At 45.2% G+C, this 16,166-nt stretch overlaps 1 protein-coding gene across 3 annotated transcripts in view; it reads left to right on the plus strand.

Annotated features, from left to right (window-relative positions):
- LOC135036672 (protein argonaute-3) overlaps nucleotides 1–16,166 on the plus strand; it is a 239,215-nt gene that overhangs the window by 205,891 nt on the left and 17,158 nt on the right. For all 3 annotated transcript variants that reach the window (XM_063954469.1, XM_063954470.1, XM_063954471.1), the window contains one exon: nucleotides 11,497–11,696. In XM_063954469.1, coding sequence (XP_063810539.1) covers nucleotides 11,497–11,696 — 200 coding nt within the window. The remainder of the gene's footprint in view (nucleotides 1–11,496; nucleotides 11,697–16,166) is intronic.

The raw sequence follows: 16,166 nt of genomic DNA on the forward strand, positions 1-16,166 counted from the left end.
CGCAAGCACACAACACACATTCTGGTACATTACTCAGACCGGCAATTGCGTCAGCCTGGGTTTGTAGCGCGGTAGCAGCATGGACAGATTCCTTATCGGCGGAGATTGAGACCCTAGATAAGGATACTATTTTATTGACCCTAAGCCATATAAAGGATGCTGTCTTATATATGAGGGATGCTCAAAGAGACATTAGTTTACTGGGTTCCAGAATAAACGCTATGTCAATCTCTGCTAGACGAGTCCTCTGGACCCGGCAGTGGACAGGTGTTGCCGACTCAAAAAGACATATGGAGGTTTTACCTTACAAGGGGGAGGAATTGTTTGGGGAAGGTCTCTCGGACCTGGTCTCCACAGCTACGGCAGGTAAATCGAATTTTTTGCCTTATGTTCCCTCACAACCTAAGAAAGCGCCACATTATCAAATGCAGTCCTTTCGTTCAAATAAAAGCAAAAGAGTGCGTGGATCGTCCTTTCTTGCCAGAGGTAAGGGCAGAGGTAAAAAGCTGCACAGCACAGCTAGTTCCCAGGAACAGAAATCCTCCCCGGCCTCTGCAAAATCCACCGCATGACGCTGGGGCTCCGCTGGGGGAGTCCGCCCCAGTGGGGGCACGTCTTCGACTTTTCAGCCACATCTGGGTTCACTCACAGGTGGATCCCTGGGCAATAGAAATTGTTTCTCTGGAATTCGAAGAGGTGCCTCCTTGCCGGTTTTTCAAATCGGCTCTACCGACTTCTCCCCTGGAAAGGGAGATAGTGTTAAATGCTATTCACAAATTGTGTCTTCAACAAGTGGTGGTCGAAGTTCCCCTACTTCAGAGAGGGAAGGGATACTACACCACCCTGTTTGTAGTTCCGAAACCGGACGGTTCGGTCAGAACCATATTGAATTTAAAATCCCTGAACCTATACTTAAAACGGTTCAAGTTCAAAATGGAATCGCTCAGAGCGGTCATCGCCAGCCTGGAAGGGGGGGATTTTATGGTATCCCTGGACATAAAGGATGCATACCTTCATGTTCCCATATATCCACCGCATCAGGCGTACCTGAGATTTGCGGTACAGGATTGTCATTACCAATTTCAGACGTTGCCGTTTGGGCTTTCCACGGCCCCGAGGATTTTCACAAAGGTATTGGCGGAAATGATGGTGCTCCTGCGCAAGCAGGGTGTCACAATTATCCCGTACTTGGACGATCTCCTCATAAAAGCGAGATTACGAGAGAAGTTGCTGAACAGTGTGTCACTTTCAGTGAAGGTGTTACAGCAACACGGCTGGATTCTCAATATCCCGAAGTCGCAGCTGGTTCCTACGACTCGTCTGAGCTTCTTGGGCATGGTTCTGGACACAGACCAGAAAAAGGTTTTTCTCTGGCTGGATCCACAGGATTATCCACAGGATAACATTGGGATATTGTCGAGCGACAGCAAAAATGGCACCAACACGGTCACAAGCTTTCTGGCCTCCCAGGATGCATTGGGGCCTCCACTATATAGTCCCGCCTACTGACTCAGTCAGATCAGTTTTTTGCTTGGTGCTGCAGGAAGCCGCATGGTCACAGGGCTGCTGTGAATAAAGCAGCCTAAAGCTTTTATTATTTTATTTTTTATAGACTTACTATATTGTTTTTTTGAGCGACTTCTCTTAACAGCGTCTTAAACGCATATTAGAAAGAGTCGCTCCAACAACTCCCCACCGGGTCGCAACAACGCTTACCTTCGGGTATCAGTGCTGTCTCGACGGGCGTCTGTGTCGGATGTTCTAGCAGGTCCAGCAGACGTAACCAGGCTGTGGCCGGAGCATGGGGAGACGGTGAGTCTATGGACTTCCTCTTACTAGAGGGGTCAGGACACAGCTACACTGATTTGGTGGAGACTACAAACAGTGTGTTGATGCGCCGAACATCTCGAGTGTGACAGCGCTACGCTCCGGGGATCATAGGCGCCAGGACTAGGTAGAGGCCGCGATCCTGGGAGTTTAAGTCAACGGGGGGATTCAGACTCTCTCCTGGCCGTCCCTCCTCCTAGTTCATGGCCAGTTCCCGCGTGTCTCGTTTCATGAACTGAATGACCTCACTTCCGGCTCAGACGCTACCACAAGGGTACTCGGTCGCAGCTTAGACGCTGCGGTTGTGTACACTGGAGATAAAACCCGCCAGACCGAGTCGCAGGCCTTAGCGTCTGCATACACGTGGAAGTCGCTCAGCGTTCGTGTCCGTTGGTGAGCGTCCGTGTCCGTTATCAGTTACCAAGAGTGGCAGTGTACACCAGTAGCGTCTGAATCCACTCGGCGTCTTACGAGCGTATTTGCTTGGATATGGAAGTGTGGTGAGTCTCCCTGTATCCCGCTCTCCGGAGTCAGGGTATACAGTACTAAAAATTCCTTCTACTTTTTAGTATGCATTGTTAATTTTTAGTACCTATTGCATATGAGACCTGTATATTACTGTGTTTTCTGCATGTTATGTTGAAAAAAAGAGCCAGTTAAAACAGAAGTACAATTTTCCTACTTATGTATAAGTTGTTATGGAGGTTGTATTCTCATATGACAATGTCTAATGCTTTAACATGTGACTGACTGCTAGTATGTGTGCTGACTTTACTGTGTAATGTCAGTCCTGTTCTGACCCTCAAATCAGGTGCACTGTGGTCAGATTGATCTCACCTCTATATACTGACATATAGGGTGTTTTTCAGTCACAAAATTGTGTAGTCAATAACAGATTATTACCATGTCTGTGAGCGGAAAAAGTGATGAGGAGAATTTATCAAGCACTCCTATAGCCCTAACATGCTTATCTTGTAAGTCAGGGGTAATTGATATGAATCAATTGGTTATGAGGGTTTGTGTGCAAACTGTTTCGCTTTTCAGCGAAGTAAAAGACAGGAGTTGGTTCAACCACCAACAGAGCCACCATGGAATATGTTCGCAAAGACTCTATCTTCTATAGTGGACAAGTTAACTACAGTAGCACCACCTCAGGGGTTAGGTTACACTATGAACCCATACATGCAGCTCCCTTCCTACGGCTTGGTTCCAGTAGCCTCTACAAGCAACCAAGAGACTGGTTAAGACTAAGACAGATACATCTATGTGGCAGACTACACAAGATGATACATCGGACGATGAGACAATAGATTCGACTCCGTATAATGATCAGTCGCAGAGTTTTAGTTCAGATGATGTAGCTGAACTTATTAATGCTGTGAAAGCTGTTCTCTCGTTGGAAGAGCTAGCCAAGACAGTGTTAAAATCTAAAGCACCTGTATTTAAACGAACAAAATCAGTGAAAGCTGAATTCCCAGCGTCAGATGAGTTGACTGAAATGATGGATGAGTCTTGGGCAGCGCCCAGTAAAAAGTATAAGATTCCTAAGAGATGGGATTATTCTTATCCATTTCCAGCTGTGGATTGTTCGAAAAGAAAAGTTCCTCCAAAAGTAGATGCACATGTTCTGCGACTCGTGCATAAATCTGCTTTACCACTGTCATCTACCTCACTAAATGATGTCACAGACAGAAGGGTAGATAGCCTTTTGAAAAATATTTTTTCTCTAGTAGCAGCAGTGGTAAGACCTGCTATGGCTTCGGCCTGGGTAGCAAAGGCAATGGGCGAATGATTAGAGGAACTAGAGAATGACATCCCTTCTCCTACTAGGGAGCAAGAGGATCGTTTTTGCTGGTTAAGACAATCTGCCCAGTATTTGGAAGAAGCAGCAATTGATGTAGGCACAGTTGCTTCTAAAGCTTCAGCCTTGACAGTAGTCGCTCGCAGAGCAGTTTGGCTACGGACCTGGAAGGCAGATGCGGAGTCCAAGAAAGAATTGGAAGCATTGCCTTTTTCGGTAATATATTATTTGGAAAACCTTTATCGGATATCCTAGAATCAGAGGCTGAATCGAAAAAGGTCAGATTTCCAGCTGCTTATAACCCCAAGTCCAAGGATTTAAAATTTTGCTCATTTCGCTGGCAAAGCAAAGCAAAAGCTAAAGAGGAGCCTAAGCAACCCCAGTTTAAATCCAGGGGTAGGAAGCAGTGGGCTAGCAAAAAGCCAGCTTCCAAACCTGAACAGAAACAGTCAGCCTGAAGAGACGGGCCTCCGCCTGGAGGATTCCAGGGTTGGGGGCCGACTCCTTCAATTTGCACACATATGGCAACAGTCAACAGCAGATGCCTGGGTGCAGAAGGTAGTATCTCAGGGGTATGGGTTCCCATTCAGGAGGCAGCCTCCTCAAAGATTTTTTTGCACCAGCCCGTCTCGTATAGAGTCGAAGGCCAATGCCCTGCAAGAAGCAGTCCAAAAATTACTGCAGTCAGGTGTGATTGTCCCAGTACTTCCATCACAAAAGGGACAGGGTTATTACTCCAATCTATTTCTAATCCAGAAACCAAATGGGTCATATCGACCAATTCTAAATCTGAAAATGTTGAACAAATACATATGGATCCCGAAGTTCCACATGGAGACGTTACGCTCCATAATGTTGGCTATGGAACCGGGAGATTACATGGTATCTCTGGATTTACGGGATGCTTACCTACATGTGCCTATAGCACTGTCACATCAGTGTTACCTCAGGTTTGCCATCCTCCAGGAACATTTCCAGTTCCAAGCTCTGACTTTCGGGCTAGCTACAGCACCCAGGGTGTTTACCAAAATCATGGTGGTTATGGCAGCTTGTCTGCGCAAGCAGGGGATAAGAATATTCCCATACCTCGATGACCTGTTACTCTTAGCACAGTCGCAAGATTTACTGTTGAGCCATCTTCAACAGACGATAGTTTGTTTACAGAGACACGGGTGGCTCATAAATTGGGAGAAGTCGTCCCTGAATCCGTCACAGCGGATGGTTCATTTGGGGGCCATATTGGATTCAGACCTACAGAAAGTTCTCTTACCAGAGAAAAAGATAGTCAAGGTGCAGGTCATGGCTCACGAAGCGTTGCAAGCCCAGACAAAGTCAGTCCATGCAGCAATGCGACTGTTGGGTCTGATGGTATCAACCTTCGACATGGTGGAATATGCGCAATTCCACTCCAGACCATTGCAGCACCTTATTCTGACCAAATGGAACGGAAATCATCAGACGATAAAGAAGCAGATGATAAAGATTCCAATAAATGTAAAAAGGTCTCTAGCGTGGTGGCTACAGACAGACCATTTAAACAAGGGGAGACCCTTTTGGATAAAAGAGTGGCAAGTCCTGACAACAGATGCCAGCCTGCAGGGCTGGGGGGCGGTACTCGGAAGCCTATGGTTCCAGGGAAAGTGGAACGCAAGGGAAAGTCGCCTGCCGATAAATCTGTTGGAGATAAGGGCCGTTTACTTGGCTCTAGTTCAGGCAAAGGACAATCTACAAGGAAGACCAGTCCAGATCTGCTCAGACAATGCGACGGCAGTAGCATACCTCAATCATCAAGGAGGAACTCACAGCAAGAGTCTGGAGGAAGTAACTCCCATTCTAAAATGGGCGGAACTCCATCTCCCGGCATTGACAGCAGTATTTGTTCCGGGTGTACTAAATTGGGAAGCGGATTTTCTCAGTCGGCACACCATTCAGGAAACCGAATGGGCACTACACCCAGAAGTGTTTCAGACACTGGTGAACAGATGGGGTCTATCGGAGATAGACCTTATGGCGTCTCGTCTAAACAACAAAGTTCCGAGGTACGGATCAAGAACAAGGGACCCAGGAGCGGTCCTGGTAGACGCACTGTCAGTAGAATGGAGGTTTCAGCTGGCATACCTGTTCCCTCCAATATCTCTGTTATCCAGAGTAGTGAGAAAGATAAAACAGGCAAAAGGAGCAATTATTCTAATAGCTCCAGCTTGGCCAAGAAGGCACACAGATCTGTTGAGAATGTCAGTGGAAGCACCGATACTGCTCCCTCAACGTCCAGATCTGTTAATGCAGGGTCCTTGTTATCACAGTCATCTGGATCGCCTATCTTTGACGGTGTGGCTGTTGAAACCTCTATCTTAGAGGCTAAAGGATTTTCGAAAAAAAAGTAATCCAAACCATGCTTAGAGCAAGAAAGCCTTCTTCGGCCCGTGTGTATCATAGAATATGGCAAGCCTATATTCACTGGTGTACTGGAAAAAATTACAATCCGAGATCTTTTAAAGTAGCTAGGATTTTGGATATCCTTCAGGCAGGATTGGATAAAGGGTTGAAAGGGTTGAAAGTTGCTTCCTTGAGGGTGCAAGTCTCGGCGTTGACTGTATGGTTTCAGCAGAAGATTGCTGATTTACAGGATGTACGTACATTTTTCCAAGGAGTAGTACATATTCAACCTCCTTTTGTTCCTCCTGCAGCTCCCTGGGATTTGAATTTAGTTCTTAAATTTCTCCAGGGTCCTTTGTTTGAACCACTTGAGAGAGCAGATCTTAAGTGGTTAAGGGTTAAAGTTCTTTTTTTACTGGCAATGGCGTCAGCCAGAAGAGTGTCAGATTTAGGAGCATTATCATGTAAGTCTCAGAACGAGATCTAGCTATCTTCCAAAGGTGGTATCAAAGTTTCACCTGGATGAAGAAATTGTAGTCCCAGCTTTTCAGATATCGGGACTATCTGTGGGATAAGCGTCGCTGGATGTGGTCCGGGCTTTAAGAATCTACATAGATCGTACTAGTGCCATCAGGAAAACAGATTCCCTCTTCATCCTCTACGGATTCCATAGGAGAGGTTGGCCTGCTAGTAAACAGACGCTGGCGAGATGGCTCCGAATGGTAATATCAGAAGCTTATTCTCATGCAGATGTCCCTATTCCGGCTAATGTCTCTGCACACTCTACGCGTAAGGTAGGTCCTTCTTGGGCAGCACAGCAGGGTGCTTCAGCAGAACAGATATGTAGGGCAGCCACATGGTCTTCCATAAACACATTCATCAGACATTATGCCTTGGATACTTTTGCCTCTCATGACGCAGACTTCGGGCGAAAGGTCCTCCTGTGCAATCCTGAGTCAGTGGGCGGGACTATATAGTGGAGGTCCCAATGCATCCTGGGAGGCCAGAAAGCTCGTGACCGTGTTGGTGCCATTTTCGCTGTCGCTCGACAATATCCTAATGTTATCCTGTGGATACCTGTGGACATAAGAGAAATCACGTTATCAACGGTTAGTTCTTACCATAACGTATTTTTCTCCCGATAGAATAGGCTCAGGAACTCATGACTCTAGTCAAGAACCTATTGAAGCCAAAACATGTGTCTGTGCATCATTGCACTCAAGTCCTGGGAAAAATGGTGGCAACATACGAGGCCATTCCCTTCGGCAGGTTCCATGCAAAGACTTTCCAATGGGTCCTATTGGACAAGTGGTCCGGATCACATCTACAAATTCATCAGCTGATCACCCTGTCCCCCAGGGCCAGGGTATCTCTCCTGTGGTGGCTGCAGAGTGCTCACCTTTTGGAAGGACGCAGGTTCGGCATTCAGGATTGGATCCTGGTGACCATGGACGCGAGCCTCAGAGGGTGGGGAGCAGTCACAAGGGGAAGAAACTTCCAAGGACTCTGGACAAGTCAAGAGACTTGTCTTCACATCAATATCCTGGAACTGAGGGCCATATACAACGCCCTACGTCAGGCGGAGAACTTACTTCGCGACCAACCAGTTCTGATCCAGTCAGACAACATCACCGCAGTGGCTCATTTAAACCGCCAAGACGGCACAAGGAGCAGGGTGGCAATGGCGGAAGCCACCAAGATTCTTCGCTGGGCGGAAAATCATGTAAGCGCACTGTCAGCTGTGTTCATTCCGGGAGTGGACAACTGGGAAGCAGACTTCCTCAGCAGACACGACCTGCATCCAGGGGAGTGGGGACTTCATCGGGAAGTCTTCGCACAGATTGCAAGTCAGTGGGGACTGCCCCAGATAGACATGATGGCATCCCGCCTCAACAAGAAGCTACAGAGGTATTGCACCAGGTCAAGAGACACTCAGGCAGTAGCTGTAGACGCCCCAGTGACACCGTGGGTGTTCCAGTCGGTTTATGTATTTCCCCCTCTTCCTCTCATACCCAAGGTGTTGAGAATGGTAGGAGGGAGAGGAATGAGAACAATCCTCATTGTTCCAGATTGGCCAAGAAGGACCTGGTATCCGGATCTGCAGGAAATGCTCACAGAAGATCAGTGGCTTCTTCCTCTAAGACAGGACCGGTTGCAACAGGGGCCATGTCTATTCCAAGACTTACCGCGGCTGCGTTGGACGGCATGGCGGTTGAACGCCGGATCCTAGCGGAAAAAGGAATTCCGGATGAGGTCATTCCTATGCTGATAAAGGCTAGGAAGGACGTGACCGCTAAACATTATCACCGTATATGGCGAAAATATGTTTCTTGGTGTGAGGCCAGGGATGCTCCTACGGAAGAATTCCATCTGTGCCGTTTCCTTCACTTCATGCAAACTGGAGTGAATTTCGGCCTAAAATTAGGATCTATTAAGGTTCAGATTTCGGCCTTATCCATTTTCTTTCAAAAAGAATTGGCTTCTCTCCCAGAAGTACAGACTTTTGTAAAGGGAGTGCTGCATATTCAGCCTCCTTTTATACATCCGGTGGCGCCTTGGGACCTTAACATGGTGTTGAGTTTCCTTAAGTCGCACTGGTTTGAACCACTTCAAACGGTGGAGTTAAAATATCTCACTTGGAAGGTGGTCATGTTATTAGCCTTGGCTTCGGCTAGGCGAGTGTCGGAATTGGCGGCTTTGTCTTATAAAAGCCCCTATCTGGTTTTCCATATGGATAGGGCGGAATTGCGGACCCATCCTCAATTCTTGCCTAAGGTGGTGTAATCTTTTCATATGAACCAACCTATTGTGGTGCCTGTGGCTACACGAGATTTGGAGGATTCTGAGTCCCTTGATGTGGTCAGGGCTTTGAAAATTTACGTGGCCAGATCGGCTACAGTCAAAAAAACAGAATCACTGTTTGTCATGTATGCAACCAACAAGATTGGTGCCCCTACTTCAAAGTAGACTATTGCTCGCTGGATCTGTAACACGATTCAGCAGGCGCATTCTACGGCGGGATTGCCATTACCTAAATCGGTCAAGGCCCATTCCACTAGGAAGGTGGGCTCTTCTTGGGCGGCTGCCAGAGGGGTCTCGGCGCTACAGCTGTGCCGAGCTACTACTTGGTCGGGTTTAAACTCCTTTGCAAAGTTCTATAAGTTTGATACCCTTGCTGAGGAGGACCTCCTGTTTGCTCAGTCGGTGCTGCAGAGTCATCTGCACTCTCCCGCCCGTTTGGGAGCTTTGGTATAATCCCCATGGTCCTTTACGGAGTCCCCAGCATCCTCTAGGACGTAAGAGAAAATAAGATTTTAAACCTACCGGTAAATCTTTTTCTCGTAGTCCGTAGAGGATGCTGGGCGCCCGTCCCAAGTGCGGACTACTTCTGCAAGACTTGTATATAGTTATTGCTTAAATAAGGGTTATGTTATAGTCTCATCGGTCTTGGACCGATGCTATGTTGTTTTCATACTGTTAACTGGATAGTATATCACAAGTTATACGGTGTGATTGGTGTGGCTGGTATGAATCTTGCCCTTGGATTAACAAAAATCCTTTCCTCGTACTGTCCGTCTCCTCTGGGCACAGTTTCTCTAACTGAGGTCTGGAGGAGGGGCATAGAAGGAGGAGGCAGTGCACACCAGATCTAAAGTCTTTCTTAAAGTGCCCATGTCTCCTGCAGAGCCCGTCTATCCCCATGGTCCTTACGGAGTCCCCAGCATCCTCTACGGACTACGAGAAAAAGATTTACCGGTAGGTTTAAAATCTTATTTTTACACAAATTACCAATCTGGCAACACTGTGCACATGCAAATAAAATGTAAAGTCTTTCTCCGAGGGATGTTTAGTACGCCATACTGTCAGTTATTTTTAAGCTACCACGACAGTTACAGAAATGTCTGTCATCTATGGCTTTTGCACGTTGTTAGTAACTACCACTGACACAATATTTATTATTTATATAGCAACAAAATATTTTCCATCACAGAGAATGTTTGTCTGTCTCCACCTGATTACAGTTTGCAGTCTTAATTTCCACACATACACCTGTACATCACTTGAAGAAAGATGTCTTAGCCCTGAAACATCTACTCCTTCTATCATGTTACAGTGTTTGTCTTCTCTATTTAATAATATAACTTTAGAGTTATATTATTAAATAGAGAAGACAAACACTGTAAAATGAGCACGCTTTGACCCAACAATTCACTGGCGTGTAGCCTCACTTTTTTTCAGGATAATTCCTCCCTACTATTCAAATCTCAGACAACCCAATGACAAGTAGGAGTGTGCAACACCACAAATATAATACAAAAATTGCTGACACATGTCCTAGTGTGTGTGTTTGGTAGAAATGTAAAATAGAACTAAAAGGTTTCAAGACCTATATCTATATCACTGTCAGACCTTATGACATCTTGGGTGAATTAGGATATAAAAATAATTGCAAGTGAAGCTGATAAACAGCGCATATGTGTCTGGTCATGGATGTGTAATCCACCTCCTGTCATTTGTTTGGTTATATTCCGCATATTACACATGTTATAAAACGTTGTTGCAGGTGCATCAATAATACAAAGAAAATACTTTTGTCTTGCTATGTTAACGTACATATGTCTCCTTATACATCTAGCCTCCGTATGCCACGCAGCAGGCTGTATATGAAGCACAACGAAACTTGGGATAGAAATAAGCTGCAGCTGCTAAACCACAGCACTTCATATACAGATTCAGAGACTCATACCCCTTTTCCACTAGCTCAAAAAACACGGGTAAATGCACGGGGGCGCGCATTTACCCGTGTTTTTGGCAAGTGGAAAAGGGTCAACCCGGATCAAGTGACCCGTGAATCCTACCCGGCTATTTACCTGGGTAGGACACGGGAATGATCCGGGTAGGGTTCTAGTGTAAACGGGAGCCGTGTCGATGCGACACGGCTCCCGTTTACACTGTATGGAAGGGCGGCGCTGGGAGATCATGTGATCTCCCTGCGCCGCCCCTGCCGCGTCACTAGAAGCGTCACCAACCCGGCATATGCCGGGTTGTGACTGCTGATGGGAAAGGGGACGAGCACGGGTCGCAGCAGGGGGCAGCTCCCGTGTCAGGCTCCCGGCTGCGACCCGTGATCGTAAGTGGAAAAGGGGTATTAGTCACACACAATATACAAGTGTCGCTTATCAAAATAATCAGCACGGTCTGCTGGGGCGTCCTAGTCACAGTGCACTTTCGTCAGAAATGACGCCCAACGCTAGTAAAGCTTCTGGTGACCTGGCGCACCGACATGGGCTGTTTGGCGCAACAGCAGCAATGATGTATGAGGACACATCTGCATGTGTGCCTATTTTAAACATTAAAATTGTTGCAGTTTTACGCAGTGACGTGATCCTTTTTTTTTTTGCATTTGATTACCTATAGTTTTAATTACCATCAGTTTTATTATTTTCCCTCATGGAGTGTAACTTATGATCTGACCCAAATTTCTCCCTCAGGGTACTAGCAGGCCTTCTCACTATCATGTCTTGTGGGATGATAACTGTTTCACTGCTGATGAACTCCAGCTGCTGACCTACCAGCTGTGCCACACATACGTGCGATGCACGAGATCAGTCTCTATCCCAGCACCTGCCTATTATGCCCACCTAGTGGCATTCAGAGCTAGGTACCATCTCGTGGACAAGGAGCATGACAGGTAAATTGTTGATTGATAGTTTTAGTTTTGTTTTGTCTTGCAAACTAACCTGTTCTCTAATAGGGTCAAACTTTTAATTATATCACCTCATTTTTCAGCTCACTCATTTATTCTCTCCCGGTATTTTCACCTTACACTTTATTTCCCCTTCTATCCTTTTCCCTGTGTCAGTGTTTACCTCTCTATTAGTCTAAGTTGTTCCCGAGAAATTACCACAGCTTTACAAAGCACAGTTTACAGTGGTGATTCTATTACGACAGTCAAGAATTTTACAGTATTGCTGTTCTCAATCTAGGACATACTGTACATTGCAATTACTGGTCATTGTCAATAATAGTGCCACTATCATTTTAGAGGTATCGCCCACAAACAATGGCTGGTAACCATGGGAACACCACATGTACTTTTCTGTAGGTGTCTCGGCTGCCAACAGTGACCTTGAACATAAAATAAGAGCGATGTTAACGGCTTGTTGATTAAAATGAAGACAATACCCTCTTACATTTGTTCATAGGCAAAATTGCTGGATAAATAGTAGTCAAATTTTGATTTCATGTTTTTCATCAAAGCTAATGTGAAAATGTTTGGGTGAATGCAACAAAAACTTTCTTTTAAAGTAGGTTCCTCTGGGTACTGTATGTATGAGTGCGTGTGTGTGTGTGTGTGTGTGTGTGTATATATATATATATATATATATATATATATACACACACACACACACATATATATATATATATATATATATATATATATATATATATATATATATATATATATATATATATATATATATATATATATATATATATATATATATATATATATAGTTACCCAGGTGCGGCACTCGATGTATCACAAACACAGTCTGGAGGTCAATACTGTTTCAACAACGTTTCAATGCTCGCAAGCACTATCGTCAGGTTTATTAGAAAAAATGAGACATTACATACCTTAAATACACGTGCACCCGTGGAAAACGCAGCGCCGGCAGCTGAGGGAAAGCCCTCCTCTTTTTCGGCCACAGCTAATTACGTCATTCTAAAGTGACACCCATCACCATAATAACATATAAACATTTAAAATAACGGACCTGTAATTGCAAAAATACATGGTTGATGTATAGAAACAAACACCTCTATTTTGACTATTAACATTAGCATGCATTTATAAGTAATTTTTTCAGTAATTTTTTATCCAAAGCAACTAAAGCTCAGATACTCATTAAGTCCCCGCGGGGCTACTACATCCAGTCGGTGAATCCATTGCACCTCTCTCTGAATTAGTAAACGATTCCTGTCACCACCTCTGACTGCATCAAATATAGAATGATCGACTGGGTAAAAAAACCAGTCAGAGGTGGTGACAGGAATCGTTTACTAATTCAGAGAGAGGTGCAATGGATTCACCGACTGGATGTAGTAGCCCCGCGGGGACTTAATGAGTATCTGAGCTTTAGTTGCTTTGGATAAAAAATTACTGAAAAAATTACTTATATATGCATGCTAATGTTAATAGTCAAAATAGAGGTGTTTGTTTCTATACATCAACCATGTATTTTTGCAATTACAGGTCCGTTATTTTAAATGTTTATATGTTATTATGGTGATGGGTGTCACTTTAGAATGACGTAATTAGCTGTGGCCGAAAAAGAGGAGGGCTTTCCCTCAGCTGCCGGCGCGGCGTTTTCCACGGGTGCACGTGTATTTAAGGTATGTAATGTCTCATTTTTTCTAATAAACCTGACGATAGTGCTTGCGAGCATTGAAACGTTGTTGAAACAGTATTGACCTCCAGACTGTGTTTGTGATACATCGAGTGCCGCACCTGGGTAACTATATGGTTGTACACGCTGTACATGTGAAGGCACCGATGCAATAGTGGAAGCCATCGAGGAGTGCCGGACCCATGCTAATATATATATATATATATATATATATATATATATAAAATATATATATATATATATATATATGTGTGTTCATATTCTCCAGCTGAGAGATGTATGCCAGGAGATCCGGGTGTCAGTATCCTGGCAGTCAGAATACCGACGCTGGAATCCAGACACTATCCCGATGCCAGAATCCTGACACCGGCATCCCGAATAGGTTCACCATCCCGGCACCAGAAACCTGACAGCCGGGATGCTGAAATAGAGGACACTGGCACGCTGCAGAGGTAAGCCGAAGGGGGGGGGGGAGTTTAGGCTTAGGGTGTGCCCTGGGGGGTCAGGTTTAGGCTGCGGGGAGGGGGGGGTTAGGGTTAGGCACCTCCCCGGGGGAGTTCTGGTTAGGCTGTGGGGGATGGGAGGGGGGCAAGGTTTAGGCTGCGGGGAGGGGGGGGGGGGGATTAGGTTTAGCCACCACCGGGATGGTTAGGGTTATGTGGAGGGGAGGGTTAGGTTTAGGCTGCTGGGAGGGTGGGTTAGGGTCTGGGGCCAGGGGAAGGTAAGTACACTTACCTTCCCCTGTCAGGATTCCGAACATCGGATGCCACTGTCTGTATTCTGACTGCCGGCATCCCAAACGCTGGCAAATCGAACCTAACCCATATTTCAGATGCAAGCATGCACAATTGTAAGGGTAGAAGGTGGGAATTTTTGCAGTGTTATGCTATCTGGCATATGACTGCACTGATATGATCAGTTAATATGAATGCTTTTATCAGGTATCGGCAGAGGAAGTTTGTAAAACTGTTACTATGATCAGGCATATGGTCTCTGTCCACAGCTCCACCAGAGGTGCAGGAAAGCACACCTTTGCCCTTAATGTATCTGACACACACCCACTGCTTTGAATTACAAAAGTGTCTTCTTCCATCCTTGCTGCAGTCACGCTAAACAGCCCTTCAAGTGGGACTCTGTAATGCTGAGCGTCTTTTTACGATTTTTTTTGTGTAGTAGACTCAATGTAATGCAAAAGGACGCACAAGCAACTTCTGCTGATTAAAATGAAAATGATATGCAGCATGTCTATATTCTGCGTAATTGCAGCTGTATCTGCATCTGAAATGCCATGTTTGAGTGGTTTCCAGGAAAACACTGAAGCATAGCATTTTGTATGCTAATACAGTCGCAGTCACACACAGGATATAGGCATGCTGCATATCATTCTAATCAGCAGAAGCTTCGTGTGCATCCTTTAGCATTACATTGCGTCTAAAACACATTTTCACGGAAAAAAACAGCAAAGAAATGTTTTTATTGCTACCGCCTACCGAGTCACACGGCACTCATACGTTATGTGTAACGCGACTTACAGCACACATAGGAAAGATGTAAGAAGACACATCTGTATTTCACCATCTAAAGAGTAGTTTATATGCATTTTCTTTAATACATACATGAAAGAGAATTTAACAACTGACCAGTTTTTCTGAATTCAGGGCTTCAATAAGGTGTAACTCCCATTTAGCTTTATGAAGGTAGCAATGTTGTAATGCATGGTTGTGAAGACAAAGATTTCCCACTGCAGAGGCGACTTTTACATTACTGAGAATATAGATTGTTTAGCTGGCATTGAACAATATAGAGGATATTATTGATGTACACTATTTCCCACACAATTTTATTGTAAATATGTCAAAGGAAGGAAATTTAAGAATGGTAAGAATACATGGAGCATCCTAAGGTAAAGTTACTGAAGTCCTAAGTTTTTTTTATTTTGTTCATATAAGACAGGTTAATATTGTAAGACACAAAAAGTGCGTGACAGTTAAATATTTTTTCTTTGACATATGGTATAATACTATGGGCCCTAGCAGCCCCTATGACTGCAATTCATGGATATTCAGATCCCCAGGTGAATTAAAGAATAGAGTAGTAATTTTATGAAATTACAAATATCTAAAATTAAAATCTTATCTACTGGTATGGTTGTGATTATTTTTTCTCTAACGTCCTAAGTGGATGCTGGGGACTCCGTCAGGACCATGGGGAATAGCGGCTCCGCAGGAGACAGGGCACAAAAATAAAGCTTTAGGATTAGGTGGTGTGTACTGGCTCCTCCCCCTATGACCCTCCTCCAAGCCTCAGTTAGGTTTTTGTGCCCGTCCGAGCAGGGTGCAATCTAGGTGGCTCTCTTAAAGAGCTGCTTAGAAAAAGTTTTTTAGGTTTTTTATTTTCAGTGAGTCCTGCTGGCAACAGGCTCACTGCATCGAGGGACTTAGGGGAGAGAATTTCAACTCGCCTGCGTGCAGGATGGATTGGATTCTTAGGCTACTGGACACCATTAGCTCCAGAGGGAGTCGGAACACAGGTCTCACCCTGGGGTTCGTCCCGGAGCCGCGCCGCCGACCCCCCTTACAGATGCTGAAGATTGAAGGTCCGGAAACAGGCGGCAGAAGGCTCTTCAGTCTTCATGAAGGTAGCGCACAGCACTGCAGCTGTGCGCCATTGTTGTCACACACTTCACACCAAGCGGTCACGGAGGGTGCAGGGCGCTGCTGGGGGCGCCCTGGGCAGCAATATTTTAA

This window comes from Pseudophryne corroboree, chromosome 2, assembly GCF_028390025.1.
Source record: "Pseudophryne corroboree isolate aPseCor3 chromosome 2, aPseCor3.hap2, whole genome shotgun sequence".
NCBI lineage: Eukaryota > Metazoa > Chordata > Amphibia > Anura > Myobatrachidae > Pseudophryne > Pseudophryne corroboree.